The 21,133-nt window shown below is 54.4% G+C and overlaps 1 protein-coding gene across 11 annotated transcripts in view; it reads right to left on the bottom strand.

Annotated features, from left to right (window-relative positions):
• Positions 1-107: 107 nt before the first annotated feature.
• Positions 108-21,133, bottom strand: part of WNK2 (WNK lysine deficient protein kinase 2) — a 136,361-nt gene continuing 115,335 nt past the window's right edge. For 3 of the 11 annotated variants that reach the window (XM_032268486.1, XM_032268487.1, XM_032268488.1), the window contains exons 23-29: positions 20,156-20,370; positions 18,965-19,156; positions 18,078-18,176; positions 11,515-11,559; positions 9,780-10,036; positions 2,991-3,102; positions 2,498-2,749 (exon numbers count right to left, since the gene is read on the bottom strand). In XM_032268486.1, coding sequence (XP_032124377.1) covers positions 2,595-2,749; positions 2,991-3,102; positions 9,780-10,036; positions 11,515-11,559; positions 18,078-18,176; positions 18,965-19,156; positions 20,156-20,370 — 1,075 coding nt within the window. In that variant the 3' untranslated portion in view covers positions 2,498-2,594. Of the gene's footprint in view, positions 314-2,497; positions 2,750-2,990; positions 3,103-7,977; positions 9,644-9,779; positions 10,037-11,514; positions 11,560-18,077; positions 18,177-18,964; positions 19,157-20,155; positions 20,371-21,133 lie in introns of those variants that run through there. The other 8 variants (XM_032268491.1, XM_032268492.1, XM_032268490.1 and 5 more) reach the window with 7 other exon arrangements.

Raw genomic sequence — 21,133 nt, 5'->3', positions numbered from 1 at the left:
CTGCCCTGAGTGTGCCAGCATCCTGGGAATGTCCCCCACCCCCATCACATCCCAGTCACCTGGCTGGCCAAGCATCACCAGAGAGGAAAGAGTTTGAAAAACCAAAGTCCTTTCTGCCCCAAAATATTTTTTATTTTTGCATTACATTTGTGTTTCCAATTGTGAATAAAAAATGCTTAGAAAGTGGTTACAAAACAGCGTGAACTGGACAGGAGGAGCAGCTGGCCCTGAGGGTCCGTCACTTCTCCACTTAGACGGCGTGAAGTGGACCTGGTGTCTGGGCGGGGTCAGTCAGGCTTCCCACTCTCAGGATCTGGAAAACAAAACCGCGCAGCTTACTGTGGGCGCACCGTGGTGCTGGCCACTTGCTGAAACCAGGCCCTGATGCCCTCTCAGGAGCTGCCGACAGCAAGGCTGGGCCAGCTCTGCTGCGACCCATGCCCTGTGTAGATGGGCTTGTCCTCAGCACAGCCCTGGCGGCCTCTGTCACTTGGGCCACCCTCCTCTGTGTGACCAGTCAGGGCACTAAATAGCTGTCAGAAACCCAGACAGGTGCTCAGCTCCTGCACCATCTACAGCATCCCCCCAGCACCAAAACAGGAGGCTCTGGGATGAGCGCCCCTCCTCCCTCCATGCAGAAACTCGAAGCCTGGCGCTGCAGCTCTGTGGGGAGGTGGCCCCAGGGCCAAGGCAGTCCCCCGACAGTGGACTGGGCAGGAGATACTTGCTCACAGTGAGGCCTGCAATGCGTGTGCAGGAGGGACCGCAGTCAGCTCGAGGCTGTTTGTAGCGGGGGGGGGGGGGGGCGCTGGCTGCCACCATGCTCTGAGCCCCACAGGGTGAGTTCCCACCCTGGATGGCCACCTTCCCTAAGGCCCCTGTGCCTACCAGGAAAGCCACCGCCCCTTGCATAAGCCACGGCAACCCCAGCCCCAAGTCTTCCTCAGCAAGCTCAAGCCGGCCGAGGGGCTCCCACCTCCCCTGAGCTCCGCCCACCTGGAGCAAAGAGGGTGGCCCCAGGGGCTGCAGCAAGTAAGGCAAACCAGGCCTCCTGGAGACAGGGGCTGCAGGTGTGTCTAGCTGACCAGGAGGCTGGCTCCCGCCATCGTGGGCACAGCCCGAGGCACTACTAAGCGTAACCAGGTGCAGAGCGGTGGGAAGCCCAGCCAGGTAACCGGACCAGCAGAGCTGACTGCTCGGGGCCCAGGCCACAGCCAGCAGGGGCAGTGTTGGGGGCCAGGCAGCCCTGCCAGATCCCCTGCTCTCGGACCCCTGCCGGGGCCAGCCCAGCCCAGCACCTGGCAGCACCCGCAGCCCCTCGGCACCCTCCTCCAGAGGTGTGGATGCACCTGAGCCCAGAACTGGCCCCCAACTCCTGTGCTCCCTAGGAGGCTGGCTGGTTTGGATTTCACATGGACAGAGGGTAAGAAAAATGTTGTTTCACACTGTTTTCGAGCAAAAGTGTTTATTTTTCTCCTTCAGATATACAATCTCTTGGGGATTCCGTGCCACTGACCACCGTGTATGAGGAAGGGGTTCACAGGCAAGGGGGACAGATGAGGGCAGCCCCCATTTCACTCCAGGGACAGGGCAAGGGGGCCGGTACAGAGAACAGAAATCTCTTACGACAGCATGGTGCCCTGGCAGAAGATTCTGCATAATCACCTAGAAAATCCAATTCTAACTGAATTGATGGAGTCATAGATTTGAACCAAAATAATTTACCCAGTTCTAATAAGTACAGAAACTATACAGTTCACAGCTGGGCAGTCCCAAGCAGTCTGCTTTCCAGCGGGAGGTCGAGGGGGCTGGGGCTTTCCCCTCCCACCAAGGGCTGTGTTGTGCCCGCTGGGGATGAGTCCCACTGAAATCTCCAGAAGAATGACCCTGCCCTCCTCAGGGCAGCCTTAGGAGTGGATGGGAGAGCGGTCTGTGTGCCGGGGTGAGCAGGGCCATAGGCCTCCATGAAGTCATGGAGAAGGGAGGGAAGTGGGCAGGAGAGAGGGCAGCTTGTCTCCACAGGGTGGGCGGGCAGCAGGAGTCTGTATGCCCAGCACACACCTTATCCTCGCTCACAGCAGCCCACTGGCACCGAGGGCACGTCTGCTCACCTAACGTTTTCTGGAGGATCATGGCCCAGCAGAGGCTGACATTCCCCACTGAGGGAGCAGCTCCGCAGTGTGCCCTGCCCTGGTGTCCCGCCGTCTCTCAGCCCCTGGCTAAGCCCAGGGAACCCGCGCTCTCCTGAGGACAAGGCAGGGCTCACCTAGCACTGGAAGCTCTGCTGTACTGAAGGAAGCTAGTTCAGGGTTTTAAAAAGGCATTTACAACAGAAAACCAAAGTTTGAACTTCAGCTTCAGATCTGTAAACCATTCACATCTCTGCAACTTAAAACAGTAAATAAAGATTATCAATGCACAAGCCAATTGCAAATGAAACCTTTTCCAATAAAGTTTTTTAACATTATCTTTTCATCAGGGAACAGAAAAGCTGGCATTCAAGGCACTGTACTTCTGCAGGGTTGTGACAAGGTTCTAACCATCAACTCAAGTATAGGGAGAGAGTGTGGAGGCGGCGTGTGGACCACAGGAACCTAGGAGCGAACGGGGTCTGAAGCCGCAAAGGAAGCAGTCTTGCTGCCCACCTGCCGTCCCCCTCGTGGCTGGGTGCTGTGCCCACAGCAGGAGGTGGGGGGGACTTGGAGGCCAAACCACACCTGGTTTCTCCGGGCGGTTCCGAGGGCGCCATCTGGCAAGGGACAGGGCAGAATGCTACGTGATCCACAGCCGGGGGCCGGGCATGCTGACCACAGGTGGCCGCAAGAAGACTGGCAGCACGGGCACCTGGGGGGGGCTCCAGCTGCCCTGTGCCCCCGGCTGGCCCACCTGGCCTGCCCAGGGCCCCCAGGACACTGGAGCTGTGGGCAGGCCTCCGTACTGACCCAGAAGCAGCGCACAGGGTGGGGCTGGGAGGCTGGAGAGGGCAGTACCTGGTGTGGGCACGGGCAGGGCCGAGGCAGCTCCGGGAATGACCGTGGTAGACAGAGGGCCGGGCACTGGGGGCAGACGTGGCATCCCCACTCCTGCTTGAGGTGCGGTCATCTACGAAACACAGAGACGAGAAGAGGAAGGTACACGTGGCTGCAATCGGCTGGCCTCCCCTAGAGGTGCCCAGGATGCCACAGTTTCTCCATCCTCAGGAGACAGCAGTCCTGGAACCTGCTGTGACAGGCACTCTCTCAGGGCTGACACCAGAATGATGTTGCAGGGTCAGGAAGCATCACCCTCCCTTGTTTGCTTCCCCAAGCTTTGGCCTAATAGCCTCTAGGCAACACACCTGTGTGTTCACCAGCCAAAATGGGCCTTGGAAGAGGACTGGTGGGGCCTGGTCCCCGAGGGCACATACGCGCCCCCACACGCCTGGCAGGAGCAGAGCCCCAGGGCCTGGGCAAAGCAAGTGTGCAGGGAGGCGGCGGCAATGCAGCCTTCCACTCTCCCAGCCCAGGGAGAAGCCACATGCGGGGTGTGGCCCCGGGAAGGCCAGGCTGCCGGCCACGGGGAGTCACTCCTCTCCACTCCAGGGAGGGCCCCACTGGGCGCTCTCCACAAGGGCAGGGGGAGCACTCCGCAACTTCCACGCCCCTTCCTGGAGATCAGGCGCTGGAGGAGCCTCCTCAACTGGAAGGGCATGTATGGAACTGACAGCTGAGCCCCGGCCCACGGCAAAATGTCCAACACCTCCCCAAAGTGCATCTGTGCTTCCAGTTGACACTGTGGTGATCTCCAGGAGGGCAGAAAAAGGGGACAACCACGCAGACTGGACAGAGAGAAGGAGAACTGGCCTCTTGCAGATGACAAGACCATGTGTGCCGAAAACCCGCAAGAACGGACAAACCAATTTCTAGAACTCGGCAAATTTAGCACAGTCGCCGGGTATGAGGTGTGAGTATCAACCACATTTTTACATTCTAGCAACAGGAAGCTGGACAATGAAATTTAAAGAATAACATTTATAATAGCATTCCAAAACGTCAGCTACCTAGGGATAAATTTAATGAAAACATCTCTACACTGCAGAGAAACAAACGAGATCCTAGTAAATGGAGACACCACCTTCACAGAACAGTCACGCTGTTCAAACGGCAAATCTCAGCAGCTAATCAACGAACGAATACAGTCCCCATCGAAATCCCAGTGGGCTAGCTTGCAGAAAGCAACAGGCTGTTCCTAAAACATATGCAAATATTAATGACCTGGAAAAAAATCAAGAAATTCCTGAAGAACATCAACACTGAAAGTCTTACCTGACCAAAGATTAAACTTACTAGAAAACTTCAGTCATTAAGAGAGTGTGGCATTGCCACAATGATAAGGAAATTGCTAAAGGACCCAGAATAGCAAATGCAGAAATGGACCTACACGCTTGATGGATGTCCACGCAATTCAATGCAATTCAATACGGAGAGAAAGGGCCGGAATAATCGGATATACAGAGAGGGAAAAAACAGATTGACCTCTACATCAAAATATACACAAGAGTTCATTTGAGATGGCTTGCGGGACTGAAAGCAACAGCTAAGGCTCCAAAGCTTTTAGAAAAAACAACATTATAAATTTTGCCATTTCATGTTCAGCATTAAGAAAGTGGAAACACAAGCCACAGACGGGTAGACGATATCCATTATATATATTAACACATCTCTCTATATACAAAGGGTCTTCAAAAAGTTCATGGAAAATACATGTCATGAAAAAACTATGCACGACCTTCAAAAAAAAAAAATCTCTGTACCCAAATAAACTTGTACTAACTTCTTATAACATGTCTGAAGAGGATGTAGTCTCAGGCACTAAGGAGGGGAAGGCATTGGTGGGGAAAGAGCCCCTATCACAATAACATGCGTTCGGCCCAGCAAAAACCAACATCAAATGTATGGTGAAGCTTGGGTGGAAGAATGGTGAGATTGCTGATGCTTTCTGAAAAGTTTACCAGGTCCATGCCCCAAAGAAAACAGCAGTTTACAAATGGTTGACTTGTTTTAAGAAGGGATGAGACCAGGCTGAAGATGGAACACAGCGGCAGGCCGTGCGCATCACTTTGTGGGGAAAATGCTCCTCTGGTCTGAGCCCTAAGGGGACCGGTGGTTGACAGCGGAAACAGTGGCCAACACCACGGACATCTTAGTAGGTTCAGCTTACACAATTCAGACTGAAAAATTAAAGTCAAACAGACTTCCCACTCAATGGGTGCCAAAACCGTTGCACACAGATCCACCGCAGAGAAGAGCAGAGCTGTCAGTGGAAACCTTACACAAGTGGGATGGAGATCCGGACACTCTCTGAAAAACTGTAACGACATGAAACACGGCTTTCCCAGTATGATCCTGAAGACAAAGTGCAGTCAAGGCAACGGTGCTGAGAGCTGGAAGTGGTCCCGTCCGAACAAAGTGGGCCGGTCAAGAGCAAAGACTGTGGCAATAGCTTTTGGGACACTTAAGGCATTTTGCTTGCGGACTTTCTGGAGGCGTAACAAGGAATGGTAACATCTGCTTACTATGAGAGTCTTTAGGGAATGTTAGCCAGAGCTTCAGCAGAAAGCCCCTGGGAAAGCTTCCCCAGAGAGTCCATCTCCATCACAGCAATGCTCCTGCTCATTCCTCTCAGCAATTAAGGACAAATTTCACAAGAGTTTCGATGGGGAATCACCAGACATCTACCCTATAATCCTGATTTGGCTATTTCTGACTTCTTTTTGCTTGCTAATTTTAAAACATCTGTAAAGTGCACCCATTTTTTGTCAATTAATAATGTAAAAAAGACTGCACGGCCATGGTTAAATTCCCAGGACCATTAGGTCTCTAGGGAGGGACTAAATGGCTGGCATCATTGCTTATGAAAGTGTCTTGAACTTTACGGAGCTTGTGTTAAGAAAAAAGTTTACATTTTATATATATATATATATATATTTTTTTTTTTCCCCCAGACAGGGTCTTGCTCTGTCACCCAGGCTGGAGTGCAGTGGCACTATCTTGGCTCAACGCAGCCTTGACCTCCTGGGCTAAAGCAATCTTCCCATCTCCGCCTCCCACCTAACTTGGATTAAAGGGAGCCACCACCAATGCTGGCTAATTTTTTTTGTTTTTTTAGTAAAGACAGGGTTTCACCATGTTGGCCAGGCTGGTCTCGAACTCCTGCCTTGGCCTCCCAAAGTGCTGGGATTACAGGTATGAGCCACTGCACCCGGCAGCCCAGTTAATTTTTGTATTTTTTGTAGAGATGGGGTTTTGCCATATTGCTCAGGCTGGCCTTAAACTCCTGGACTCAAGCAATTCACCCGCCTCAGCCTTCCTAAGTGTTGGGATTACAGGTGTGAGCTACCACGGCCAGTCATATATTTCTTATTTTTATCTTTTAATTCCATTTTTCCATGACCTTTTTGAGGCCCCTTTGTACAGGACAGACATAATACTGACAGATATATGATAAACTACCACAAATTAATAATAAAAAGATAAATCAACTTTTAAATGGTCACTCTCCTTGACCAGGCACTTTATAAAAGATGGCTGATAAGAATATGAAAAGGTGCTCTAAGGCAAATTAAACAGTAACGAGAAACCTACTACTGGGCCTCAAATTCTTTTTGCAAATAAAGTTTTAACTACAATGTCCTACAAACAAATACTTAAAACGTCACAAGAAAAGACAAGGCAATATAAAGAAAAACTAGGCCTAGAGCAAACAAAACCCAAAAAATATTATGTGAAGGAGATACGAGACAGAGAATTTTGGTAGAGAGTTAGAAACTATTTTCTTTCTTTTTAAGATATAGCAGACTTGGTGAAAAAACAAAGAATTCAACTGAAAAATACAATAAGCCAAATTAAAAACTGAATGGCTAGGTTTAACAGCAGTTTAGACACACACAAAAATTTAGTGACCTAAAATCTAAGGAAGATAAAACAGGAAGGTATGATTCATTCAAAGGAAACTACTTAACTGACAAAAACATCCCCAAGGAAGCCTCGACATTGGACTTAGTAAACAAAGTTTTTAAATCAACTGTCTTAAATGTGCTCAAAGAACTAAAGGAAGCCAAGGACAAAGAAATACAGGAAGTCAGGAAAATAACACGTGCATACAATGAGGATGTCAACAGAAGTTACGAAGGGGACCAAGTGGAAATCGAAGAGCCGCAAACATTTACAAATTCACCAGAGGGGTTCACCGGCAGACCTGAGCAGGCTGAATAAAGAATCAGCAAGCTCGAGACACTTACGATGGAAATGGTGACGTGAGGAACAGAGGAAGAGGTGGCAGAGTGGACAAAGCCAGAGGGGTCTGTGGTCTGCCATGAAGTGGGTAACACATTATGGGTGTCACAACGGCCCAGAGATGAACGCTAACATTTAGCTGCAGTGACTCTCCACAAGGGGGCCAAGCCCATTCAAGGGGGAAGCAGTTTTCAACAACTTCTGCTGGAGTGCAGTGGTGCGACCATAGTTCACTGCAGCCTCGAACTCCCGGGCCCCAGCGATGCTCCCACCCAGGTAGCTGGGACTACAGGCATGCGCAATCACGCCTGGCTAATGTTTAAAAAGTTCTGATACATATTGCAACATGGATGCACCTTGAAAACATTATAGCAAGTGAAATAAGCCAGTCACCAAAGGGCAAATACCATATGACTCCATTTATACGAGGTACTTAGAGTAGTCGAAATCATAGAGACAGAAAGAAGGACAGAGGCTACAAGAGCCTGGGAAACCTGAGGTACCAGAAATGGGGCTGGGGAAGTAGTGTTTAATGGAGACAGAGTTACTTTGGGGAAGATGAAAAGGTTCGGTGGATGGATGGTGGTGATGGTTGCACAATGCTCTGAATGTACTTCATGGCACTGAACTGTATGTTTGAAAATGGGTAAAATGGTAAATTCTGTGATATATATACAGCTATGACAAAAATAAATTTTTTTAAAAAACTCTTAATACTTAAAAAGAATCCAGAACATCTGAACAACAGTTAGCTCTGCTAATCCTAAACACTGATGTACCTGGGACCCAGGCAGCAGAGATGAGCCTGCCCAGGCTCTGGGTGCAGCCTCACAGAACTGTGGGGCCATGTTCACGATTCCTGACTTTGTCCTAAAATAATGGGATTCTACTGAGAATAAATTTGAGGACTCAGGTTGACGGAGGTGTACCTGTCAAGAGGACCCTGCAGTCATTCAAAACAGAAGTAACAGTGGCAGAGCTTGGGAGTGTGGATGTGGAGAGAAGGAAACAGTGAATTCAGCTCAAGCATCCATACAACAGCAACAAAGACTGACACCCGGGTCAAGAGCCAGTCCTGACAACCTCCACAGCCTGAAAGCACTAAGTCTGCTGTCCTGCCACAGTGCAGCCACACACAACACGCCGAAAACTGATAACCACACTTACTGCAAATAGCAACAGAAAGGATAAAATATTTTGAAACAAAAGTTAATGAAAATGCTGCACGTACTTCTGGGATGCAGCTGAAACCATCAGTGGGTGCTTTATGTCCTTGAATGCGTACATTGAAATGGAAAGGCTAGAAATCAATGAACACATTGTAAGAAACTTTCTAGAACAACAAAATTCACCCAATGATAGGAGGCAAAAAAAAAAAAAAATTAATGAAACATACGATAAAGACTCTCAAGCACCAAACGTGTTCTTTGAATAGGCTAATAAAATCTTCACCCCTAAGGAGACTGCATAAAGAAAGGGAAAGAGAGGAGAGGCAGAGAGGAGGCCGAAATCACCAACGTCAGGAATGAAATCAGGACATCACTGTAAATCCTGCAAATGGAAAAATAAAAGCTATTATGGATAATTTTATGGCAATTAATTTAAAATTTTAGATACATTTAGAGATACCAATTGCCAGAAAAGCAGAATTTAACAAAACGAAACAGAAAATCCAAGTGGTGTTAGAAGTATAGAAGAAACTGAATCCGCAGTAGCAACTGTACCCTCAAGGGATGAACAGGTGTGTAGTAAACACAGCAAAGATGTCAATTGGAATGCACGTAGTGGGTATGTGGATGTTCACGGCAGAATTTTCAACTCTTCTGTGTGTTTGAAATTTTTCAAGGTAGAAGATCATAGAGGAAAGCCCACACTAAAAAACACAGAAACAAAACTCCAGTCCAGATGGCTTCACGAATGACCTTTACTAAATATTTGAGACAGAAATAACACCGATCTTCCACAAAGCTCTCCAGAAAACTGAAAAACAGCAGATGCTCCTCCAATTTGCACTGACATCAGAACAAGTGAGGTGTCAAAACCGAGGGGAGCAGGTCCTCACTTCCGCCCCACGTTGGCTCAGGTGTGTGAGCTACAGCCCGACGCTGGTGTCATTCAGGGGTGACACACCTGCCCTGGTCTCCAGCCTGGGCACAAACAGAACTCGGGCAGAGGTGGGTCTGTCTGCTGAGATCAGGGCTACCAACTCTGGGTGTGCGGCCCAGGCTGCCCGGGCTGGGGCTGCTGCTGTATCTGAGCTGTGGAGTCACAGCCCTGGCCTGGCCTGGCCTTTCCACCTGCCAGCTGTGGCGCTGTGGGCACGTCGCTCACCTCCCAATCTGTAAAGTGGAGAAGCCTAGTTCTTGGGGCTGTGGGGAGAATGAACTCGGATCACGAAAGTGAAGAGCTTAACTGGACACCCCTCGGCCACACAGGGAACTAGCAAATGCTGGAGGCACAGCTACCCCACCCCAGGAGCGCCCGCCCCGCCCGCCCCGCACTCACAGCCCGCGCCTCGCCAGGGGCAGCCCGGCCTGCCTGGGCCTCCATGTCCTGCAGCTTCTGGGTCTGCTTCAGCTGGTTGAGCGTGGGCTTCAGCTGTGCGGCCCCCACCGTCTTGCTCGTCCACTCGTCCACCAGCTTGTGCAGGTCGTCCGTGAAGGTGCCCTTCTTGTTGTTGCTGTTGTTCACCTGCGCCTGGACGCGCAGGGCGGGCTGGGGGCCCGGCTCAGGGCCTGGGGCCAGGCTGCTGGTGGAGGACCCTGGGGAGTCACACACAGGCCAGGATTGGTGACGCCACACACGCGCCCAGGCCCCCAGTGGGCTGGCCGCACTCGTTCTTACGTGACAGCTGAGACAATGGTCTCACTTGGGCCAGGCAGCACCTTGCTTCAAGAGGCGGTCGGATTAAGGGGCCTGGCTGCCCAGGATCAGACACCGTGGAACTTTTCCACGGGCTGTGCCAGGTGGCCATCACCCACCTCAGAAGCCAGGCCAGGGAACAAGACCCTGCAGCAGCTGCAGCCTCTGCTCAGCGTCCACTCTGTGCCCACCACTGCCCGTCCCCAGACTCACGTGTGAGAGAGCTCAGGAAACTCCTAGCACAGCCAGACACACTGGGCTTCAGCGTCACGGTGCCTAGAGTAAGGTTCCTCAGGCTCTCTCTGGCCTGTGCATCCTCAGCCATAACATGAGGACGCAGGGGCGGTGGGAGTACCGTGTGCAGAGTGCTCAGCATCCAGGGCTGGCTGGCCTGCAGGCGAACCCCTGGCCCTCGGGAAAATGGCTGCCAGGGCTGGCTGACTGCATTCCCATGAATTTTAATGGCCTGATTGTTTGGAATTCCAGATGTAGAAATTGTCCTGACCAGAACGATGGAGGAAGGTATTCATAAAGGGTCCCCATGCCTGGGGCTGCCTGACGTGGCCCCACCAGCTCCTGCCGTTGGCTGTGCTGCAGGAGGGAGCTGGGAGCCGCCCTGCTGACCATTAGCACACCAGAGCACTCGGCTGGTTCATTCAAAGGGGCTCTTAAGGGACCAAAATGAGACTTTAAAAGTTTTAAATCATACCCTTTCCACCCAATACATGTAATTTCTGGTTGGCAATTTTGAATAAGCCAATTTAAAAATTTTCTGCATAGAAAAACAACCTAATGACCATCTCTTCAAACAAGCTGTCCCCAAATGTAGTGGACTTTAGTGGCTAGCAATGAAAAAGCACAGACACAGACAATTAAAAATTAGTGATGAGGTTTGACACACATGGAGCTATTCCTACATGAAAAGTTCAGCCAGAAAAGAAAAAAAAAATTTTTAAGAGAGAGAGAAAGATGAGAGAGAGAGAGGTGAGTGGCCCAGGTAGACTAATACCCACTCAGTCCTGGCATCTCTCCTCGTGGGGAGGCACTCATCTTTAGGACTTCAAGGAAATACTCATTCCTACGGTTTTGGAAAAGGAGCCAATTAATGATTGGTAATTTGCGGGTGTTCCGGGGAAGGATAAGCCCGTTAGATGTGAACTGGCAAGACCGCACAAACTCTAGGCGCCACGGAGACACACGGGGGAGCCGAGGGCAGCGATCCCACCAGGCAGAAGCGAAGCGGCGCCCAGCCGAGGGGCATGGAGCAGGCACAGGGCAGGCCCACGCCCGCCCGGCCGCGGGAACCCTGATGTGCGCTAGCCACGAGAAAGCCCATGCGATGAGAGAGGACAAAGGGGGAGAAAACCCGGATAATTACTACTGCTGTGTTCTTTGCCTAGGCAGAGACGCTTCAGGGCAGACCCTGCAAGGGAAAAAGAAACGACACAAGACCACAGGGTTAGGCAGAACAGCACACACCGGGACACGCTACCACACTAAGCAAAAGTCGTCAGTGTGCAGGGAGGGGCAGACACAGGCAGCAGTTCAGAGAGAGGGCCGACCCGGCCGGGGGAAACGGGGCAGCCCCCGGAGTGAGGGCACAGGCTCCCATGAGCTTCGCCGAGGGGGCGGAGGTGCCAGGGCCAAGCCCTCAAGCTTCAGGGAGAAGTATTTGTCTCTAGAAGCATATTCTAAGAAAAGTAAAAGAGAAAGAAAAAAAAAAAGAAGGAAAAAAGCAAAGCACACCGCTTTCAGACATCAGGCTTCTGGGCGCCCCACTGGTGGAGGCAGGACACCCTGCTGAGAGTCGGCCACAGGAGCTCAGGAATGGAGCTGGGCACGGCTGGGCCTGGCCACCCAAGCCCAGCAGAGGTTTTCCAAGTGCAAAAAGATACATTGTTTTGCAGGTTGGAGGCCAAGTCTGGATCTCAGATGCTGCCTCTGATGAGGTCAGCGCAGGTGTTGAGTAGGGGACCTGAGAGTTTCTATGTAGGGGCTGACTCCAATGTCGGGGGACACCATGCCACATGCACAGTCAGTATCCACAAGGGATAGGGCAAGGCCTCAGCCTGGAACACTTCTGGCCTCCTTGTAATTGGGACTGCCGCTAAACCGACTGATCCCAGCTGCCCAGAGGCCATCTGGTTTACACTGAATGCCATGTCCTGGCAGGTCAGTGCCCAGCCTGGTATGGACGGGGTCCCCAAGGCAGGGTGGGCTGGGAGGTGCGGCCATCCCCGCTTATCCTATGGGCAGGCAGAGCTTGGACGGGCAAGCACAGGCTCAGACTTCCCCAAGGTCACTCGGCAAAGCCACACGGGCTCTGTCTACACTCCAGCCCACAGCCTCTTGCCTAGGAGCACACTCTCTCCCCAGCAGAACTACACTCCTCAGCGCTATTCCCAGCAGACCTAAAGAGAAGTGACTCTGATCTTCCCAGGATTCAGGAAATCCAGCAACGTCCACCTTCCTTTTCCAAAGGGGCTCATGCCTCCTGCCTCGGGGGACAGCGGACAACTTGTCACCCAGCTCCTTGGCCCAAGCTTGGCCTGAGCTGTGTGTCCTGGACTTGGAAACCTAGTTCAACTGAGTATTTTCAGTACATTCTGTCTGTTCCTGAGCTAGTGTGGGGAAAGGTGAGGTGGCATTCTGCTGCAGACCTTACTGTTCGAATAAAAACGAGGGAGCCCGGGGGAGGGATCCAGACAGCTGGGCTCTGGGTGAGCACCTCTGAAAGGCTGTTCCCTGGCTGCTGTGTTCTGAGATGAAACCCTGCCAGGAACACAGCTGATATCCTGTGGAAGGCTTACTGAAGTTTGCAGGGGAGGTTTGGCTGGTTTTCTGTAGCGCAGAGGGGCCCCTGAAATCTGTGATGCAGCCTAGGCTGGGATCCAACCTGTGGGGGCACTGGGTGGGCACCAATTTCCCCGGCAGGCTTTGTGGGGGGGCTGCAGCCATGGTCCCGTGCAGACAGCCCTAAGCCAGGTGCTTCAAAAAGCTGCTCTGTGCCTGTCTGGCAGTTCTTGGTGTGGCTGGAACTCTACATTCAGGGCTAACTCCTGGCTGTTGCCAAGCTGGGAAGAACACCAAACAGGCCGGCTGCTGGCTGGGAACCACCAGAGGGAGCCTGGACCTGCGATCAAAGCTGAGACTGACTCACCGCCCTGGGAACCCGGGGTCGGGAGTGTCCTGAGGACACGGCACCCACTCAGAGCCAGGGAGCAACCCTGGCCCACAGAGGCCTCCATACCCTTCCTCAACTTGGGCCCCAAAGACCAGTGGGCAGATGGCTCTAGACCTCTGGCAAAACAATGGGTGCCAGCCTTTCAAGGCCACGCTGTCCGACGCCACTTACTGCAGACGACTAAGCTGGGGCAGAGACTTCCCCACGCTCTGGACAGCCCTGCCCATCCTTGGGTGGCTCCTCAGTCTACCTCTCCACAGAGCCTCAGCCTGGCCTGGGCCCTGCCCCTCACTTGCCCACCATGCAGACGTCACCCGAGGACAGCCCCACCTGGCCCCCTGCCGCTCGCTCTGCGCCAGGACAAACACCCCCGCCTCCTGTACATAACGCAGCAACAGGAGAGCAAAGGCGACGTTCAGGAGGCGGCCAAGTGACACCAGACCCACCTCAGTCTCCCTGTGGGGCTTCCGTCCCCAGCCAGGCCCGGGAAGAGGTGGCGCTGAGGCCCTAAACTACTCAGCAGTGCTGGGGCGGGGCTTGGTGGCCTCATCCCAGTGGTTGGGAGATCCGCTGCTTTCTTCCCAGAATGTAAAAGTGGCAGCACACAGGATGACAGGAGGGCTGGCTCTTGGACTTGGCATCTCCTGCTTTTGTGCAGTCAACATCGGCTGAACCCCCAAGGCACAAGCAGAGGCTCCCTCCCCACTCCAGCCCTGACTCGCTCTGACATAAAAACAGCTCTTGGGTCAACGGCCCTGTCCTCTGGGTGGCCCGGGCACCCACCCCCTCCAGACCCTCAGCCTCTGGCCAAGACACCTCAACATGAAGGATTCAAACCGAGGGTGTGTGCCTGGGCAGAGGGCCTAAAAAGTGGGTCAGCCCCAGAGCAATCCCTCACACTCGCTTTCACCTCGCAGGGCTCAATACTGCCCAGGTGCCCACGGACAGCGGGGCGGCCCACCTCCCCTCACAGGCGGCCTGGCAGCTGTGCCTCACCCCCCCTTCGACCTCCCGCGCTCTGAGGTGGGCCAGCCCACCCCACAGTCAGCATTGGCTCCCTTTTCTGGCACAGAAGAAAAATGAGGATCCAGGGTAAGACCCCCTTTAGGGTGTCTACGTATTGAACAACCACGTTCTTGAGCCAAAAACTGTTCCCAGATTCCTGGGAAGCAGGATCTGCCTGACTCCGCCCAGGGAGACCTAGGGTTGTTTTCCTGTTGCCCTGAGCTGCATGATCCCACCCTGCACCAGGCCTGTCGCACACAGGCACGCCCCACGGGCAGCCCACGGTGGCTCGCAGCACTGACAACCTTGGCTGCAGAGGTCAGGGCCTGGTGAACCAGTGCCGGGTGGGAGTCTTCTCTGGGTGCCCTCTGCCCCAAGGCCTCCTGAACACCTGCTGCAAAGGGCCTCGCTGAGCACGCACTCTGTTCCCACCGGGAGGGATGAAAGCATTCCACAGTGAGAGGAGGCCTAGGACGGTCCCTGAGCCAAACATGCTACAGCCAACAGGCGATGTAGAGAAAACCCAGACCCCATGGTTCCAGTGTGCAGAAAGGCCCACTAGATTGCCAGCACCTGCCCAGTCAGGTGGAAGGATCCGGAAGGACCCCAGCTTCTGAGCAGCAGAACCAACAGAACCAACCAGAGGTGTCATCTCAGCATCTGCACCTGACCCTCCTCCTGGCTCCAAGGCCACCATCCCTTAGAATGCAGTGGGCCGGGTGCAATGGCTCATGCCTATAATCACAGCACTTTGGGAGGCCGACGGTGGTGAACCGCTTGAGCACTGGAGTTCTAGACCAGCCTAGGCAACATGGTGATACCCCGTCTCTACTAAAAATACAAAAAAGTAGCGAGGTGTGGTGGCGCACGCCTGTGGTCCCAGCTACTTGGGAGGCTGAGGTGGGAGGACTGCTGGAGCCAAGGAAAGTGGAGGTTGCAGTGAGCTGAGATCTCACCACTGCACTCCAGTCTGGGTAACAAAGCTAGACCTTGTCTCAAAAAAAAAAAAAAGAGACTGCTCTAAGGCATTGGGTCGTATGAGCTGACCACAGCATCTGCTGACCACAACGCGGAGGAGTCTGCGGGCTGGGTGAGAGGTCTGCGCCAAAGGGCCTAGTTCACGGGGATTCCAAGTGGGGGCCTTGCACTCTAGGGCTCTGTCCACCTGCTGCTTCCAGCCTCCACTGCTTTATTCCCTGTCCTGCACCTCGAGTCAGCTCGGGCCTCTGGAGGTGCCTGCTGCACTGTGCTGCCCTGCTCTACCCCTTGGCACAGCCACCTGGGCAACCCCAGCCCACCCTCTGGTCTGGCCTCAACCTACCATGCCTGGAGCCGTTTCATCTTCTCTGACCTCCACAGAGGCCAAGATCCTTCTATACTTCAAAATGTAACACATTTTGTTTTCCTGGAACTGTCTCTTCCAGGAAGTGGGGGTGCCCCACACCAGGGCAGTGAGCTGAAAGCTCTCCCTAGGCTCTAGGGAGTGAAGGCTGGGCTGTGCCGGCTGCCCCTCCCTAGCCGCACCTTGGCATCCACCCCACTCCTCCTCTACTTGAACCGTGACGCCCAACCCCGTGGCATCTTCCATGCACCCACCTCAGCGTCTTCCTAGCCCAGGTGCTCACACTAACCCTGCCTGCATCCCTCCCTCCTGGCCTCCAAGCCCAGCGCAAGTCCATGGCCTCCGCCCAAGTCCTCAGCCTTTCAGCACTCACAGGGCTGCGCCCATCCCCGGAGTCTTTCCCCTGGAGGTGCTCAGTCTCCTCACAGACCCCACAGCTCCCCCTTCCCTTTTGAGCTATCCTGTGAGTTTACCCAGGACCAGCAGAGGTGCATGCAGGTGGATGGCTCAACAAGAAGTCCAGCTTCCACAGCCCGGGGGCACAGAGACAGGAGGGGGCAGTCCCAGCCACATCCCAGTAGAGTGGCAGAGACTTCAGCTGCCCCAAGCTGATGCAGACCAGGCTTGAGAGGTGCCCAGGGCAGAGGCCCACCTGAGTTCTCCCTGGCCAGCAACTCCAGAGTGGGGGGGATTGGAGGGGACTTTATGGCCCAAAAGACTAAGACCAAGAGGGAGGCTAAGCCATGAAAACAAGCAATACCACAAAACACAGCACAGAGAGGGAAGTGGGACCTGAACAGGCACCACACCTGACACCAATGCCCTGCACCAAGTCTCCCAGGTGCCCTCGCCCCAGTGCCAGCCCTAGCAGCAGCTGCACACACAGGACCCAGAAGAGGAGCACCAAGTGAGGCACAAGACCAGCAGAGGCCGAGACCTGGCTGCAGAGAAGGGACCACAGCCGGATGCCACAAGAAGACCCAGAGACGCAGGGGTGTGTGTGTGTGTGTGGGCGCCCACCCTCCAGACTCGACTCAGCAACTCACCAGACACCGGGCCGCCCTGACCCCCAGACCAACAGCCCAGATGACACAGCGGCCAAAACAGGGCAGCCTGTTAAACAGACGAACGGGAAGTCCTGGGAAGGCCCTGGCATTACTACATGGCCCTTGTGTCCTCGACCTGCCTGCCCAGAGAACAATGACCCACGTGGACCTCTGATGGCGTGGGTGGATGGCAGTGGACGCCTCCCACAAACATGGCCTCTGGCTCCCAACAAACACAATGTATCTTTATTGTACAAGCAAAAAGTCATGTGCCCCAAACCAGCATAACCAATCCAATTGTTAAAAAGCTTAATTTTCCTATTAAAAAGATGAAAGCCTAAAAGCGTTACAGCTTTTGATTCATTGGCCGATTGTCCTGAGAGTTAAAAACAAGCTGCGTGCTTTGGGATAGCCCCGGGCAGGAGATGGAGCTCCTGGGCCCTAAATGTGTTCCAGAGGATCTGAGCGATACTGGGACTGAGTTTTGGCTTAGTAGCGATTGGAGGAACTGCATCATTGACTTTGTCCCTGTGGTCACAGGAAAATACAGCAACTAAAGTGCTCCTGCTGGCTGGGGGAGAAGGAGCTGGCCAGGCAGGATGCATGCTCCAAAGAAGAGCCGCCCGGAAGGCTGTCACTCTCCTATTTTGGGTTGGAGACAGCAGTGGGTGAAGAGCAATGACAGAGGGGTCCAGACCTGCCCTTCCAGTGGGGAGGGGCTGGGGAGGCCGAGCTGGAGCACGTTCTCTCAGCATTTCCACATGCAGGGCGAGGGGCGGTGGGTATGCGAGGTACTGGGTGCTGGGATTTGGCCCTGGTACAGAAGCCACGCCCTCCAGTGACCTTTAGAACCATATAGGCTCGCTATGTGTGTGTCTTCACAGTCCAGACACGCGTGACACACACCGTGCGTGTCTGGAGGAGGTTGGGGTTGTCTTTTTGTTGTCGCTGGAACTGGGGACAGCGGACATGTATATTCGCCACAATTGCAACAGAAAAAAAACCACATCCAACATAAAAAAAAAATTAAATAAATGAGGTGACGAAAAAAATGCAAAGGGACCCTGTCCTTTTGGACGGAGGTGCCCGGGGTGGAAGGCAGGTCAGCCGCTGCACATGCTTTCCGTGCCCAGGCACCAGCCATGAGCATGCACACGCGATGTCTGGGGCCGGGGGATAGGCGCGGGCTGCCGCCGCTCCAGGGGACCGGCTCATGGGGTTCCACTTTGGTATTAAATAGGTGACTTCAGTGGGGTGGGGGAGGCATCCTATGAAATGTATGAAAGGTAATGAAGACAGGGAGGGGGTGGAGGGAGAAAACCAAGGGCCAGGAGGTGATAAAATACAAAAGAACAAATACAGACAGATGGACACAGATACGGGTCCACTGAGGAATCGAGCACGAGGTTTGCTACTAGACTTATAGGTCACTCTCTCAGACGTTGGGTGGTAAACCGTCCAGCCTGCAAATGAATATAAAGGGAAGAAAACAAAGAGACACTCATCAAGTACAGGTTGCTGCGATTCCTCCTCCACACCAACAGCCACACCAGCCTCGTCACTTAACATCCACGGCTCCATCTAGCCCAGCCCGGAGCACCAAAGCCACTGACCATGTAATGGGAAGGAGGCAGCGGGAGGAGCAGAAGAGAGGCAGCCCGGAGAAGGGCGGGCAGGGTGGGGTGGGCGGGGCAGGGCGGCTTCATGGTCACCATGATTTCTCTGGACAGAGATGGTGAGGACAGGAGAGCACCTTATTGAGCAGCTGCTGCTGTCCACGCAGCGTTGACGAGAGAATTTCCTCCTCAAGGCCAAACTCCCAGCTCGAAAGCTGTGCCCTCGTCCCCCCAGCCGTCCCTCTGGACTTTGGAAGGACCCGGTGTTTAGCACCATCTGGCTCTGCTGTGGGGGTGGGGGTGGGGCAGCCAGTGCCTGGGAACTGGCGCTGGAGCACACAGCCGGATGCCAGGTCCCCTGCCCTCCCCAGTCCTAGCCACTTCCCCGAGGTCCGCTCTAGCAAAGCATCACCCCCCCTGAGCTGCTTACAGCAAGACTTGGTGGTGGTTGGGGCAATTCCATTATTTTCATCCAAAGATTATGTCTTTTTTTTTTTCTCCTTTATAAAAGAAGCCTCTCAACAGCCTTTGCCGCAGCTCGCAACCCCTCTACACCACACGGGCGTGCTCCTGGGGACACCACTGAGGCCCTATGTGGCTAGCACATGCTCGGAGACAGGCAAGCTGGAAATCACCTTGGCCACGCACTCCGCCTCCATCATTGGCTAAGCCGGAGCAGATGTCCGAAGACAGGGAGGCCCGGACGGAGCAGGGCTGCTGGGTCTGCACTGCCTTCCCGCTCAGGCCCGTGCTGTCTGCAGCAAGCCCCGCACTGGCTTGGGCAGGGTCCTTAGCGGGAGGGCCTCTGCTGGAGTCAGCCAAGTGACCTGGGCGGGGGGAGAAGGGGCGACAGGCACGATGAGGCGCCGCCAGGTCGGGGCCGTGTGGGTCGAGTCTGTTCTGCCCGCTCGTTGCTGGGTGACCTTGGGAAAGCTCGCGTCTCCTGCAGACCACAGGCACATGGCCACATCTCCCGCGTAGGAGTGTTGGGGAAGATCAAAGAAAGTGCCCAGTCTCTACCAGCCCCCACTGCCGTGGCTGGACTTGCGTTGTGCAAATACAGTGACAGAAGACACACCCAGGCTGTCAGTGGCCTGTGCACCTCCTATCTCAGTCTCCCTTAGCTCTGGGAAGTGGCTCTGAACCCGTCCAATGGGTATAATTCATGGATGTGTGCCCCAAAGGTTGTGGGCTTATGGTGAGCTTACAGCAGCTTGCCTGGCACGCTTGGGGCCTTGGGCTCACAGGGACTCCAGCCCAGGATGCCAAGGCTCTCAGCCAGCAGGCAGGCTGCAGTGCTGCTCAGAAGGCCTCAGGAAGCCCCGGCATGCAGGGATGTGGGCTAGTGGCTGCCTGGAGCCAGGCCAGTGCCACTCAATGACTAGGTGTCACCTTTAACAAGACTGGGAGATCACCACCATCCCCTTTCTCCCCCAGTCCCCAAAAGCAGCTGCGCGGCTGGCACACACTGGAGAAATGGGTCAAAGAAGGCAGCCACCATCCATCCACGCAGTGCCCTGCAGAGCAGCAGGTGAGGGAGGGCAGCCTGAGCTTCCCTGGCACAGCTGTAGCCTACAGAGTCAGGCCCAGTTCTGAGCAGCCCCTGCCTACTCACGGGCCTTCCCTCTCTGCATGAGGACAGAGGACCACGGCTGCCTTCATGCTGCAATGACTCCTCTGCTCCAGGAAAAGCAGGTTCAGTAAGGACACAACCCCAACTGGTCTTCCAGGTCTGAGGGTGTCACACCTGCACGGAGCCTGCCTCCCAGGCTCACTCAGGGGTCCCCAGGCCCGCACCCATCCCAACCCTGCACCCGGAGGCCGACCTGTGCTGGAGGCCACGACCTTGAGCTGCCGCACCAGGGGGTTCAGCAGCTTGCCCGCCTTCAGCTTGCTCTTGCTGGCTTTTCTCCGGCGGCCAGTGGGAGGCGCCGTGTGGAAGAAGCCCACGTTGGGGGGCAGCGGCTTGCCCAGGCGGCGGTACAGAGCCTCGATCTCCTGCTTCTGCTGGCTCTGCAGCTCTGAGATCTCCTTCAGGTGCCTGCAGGAGGGGACAGGAGGGAGTGCCGGTGGGCTTCCTTGGTGATTCCAACACCACCAGGCTCTCCAGGAGGGAGGCGGTGTGGGAGGACAGGGGGTGCAGGGTGGGTGCCCTGTTGGTGCCTTGGCCTGGGCCACTCGAAGGGCCACACAGAGGCTGTAAAATGGCACAGTGTTCCTATCTAAACTGGAAGGTGCCAAGGTGGGGGCCTCTGGCATGGACGTGCCCAATGGCACAGGCCAGGGTAAGGAGCCTCAAATACCCAGACTCAAAACACTTCCATTGATGCTTGCAGTGAAAGGCCCAAACATGAACACAGGTGAGGGGAAATCAACAGGTGCCAGGTACCAAAGACACCGCCGTTTATCAGGCAAAAGTGTTATCTCCTCCACATGCAGAAACAGAGTGGAAGGCAGCTCAGACCAACACAGCACTGCACGAGGAAGTCAGCGAGATGCTCAGTACTGCCCAGGAGCCATGCCATACCAACATGGGGCCACTGCAGTGGGTCCCACGTCATCCTGCAGGTGAAATGCAGGATCACTGGCCGTGGGCAAGGGCAGAGTCTAGGACTGTCAAGGGGAGAAGGCGGAGGGGAAGATGCAGAGGGGAGAAAGGTGAGAGGAGGATGCAGAGGGGTGGATGGGGAGGGGAGGATGCAGACAGGAGGGGGCCAAGAGGAGGGGGCCAAGGGGAGGATGTGGAGGGGAGAATGCAGAGGGAGGATGGAGGGGGCAGGAAGGTGAAGGGAGGATGGAGGGGG

The sequence above is a fragment of the Sapajus apella genome, unplaced genomic scaffold, assembly GCF_009761245.1.
Source record: "Sapajus apella isolate SASKATOON/1434 unplaced genomic scaffold, GSC_monkey_1.0 scaffold182, whole genome shotgun sequence".
Lineage (NCBI taxonomy): Eukaryota > Metazoa > Chordata > Mammalia > Primates > Cebidae > Sapajus > Sapajus apella.
Note: the sequence above shows the minus strand (reverse complement) of the source record. Positions and strands in the feature narration are given on the sequence as shown.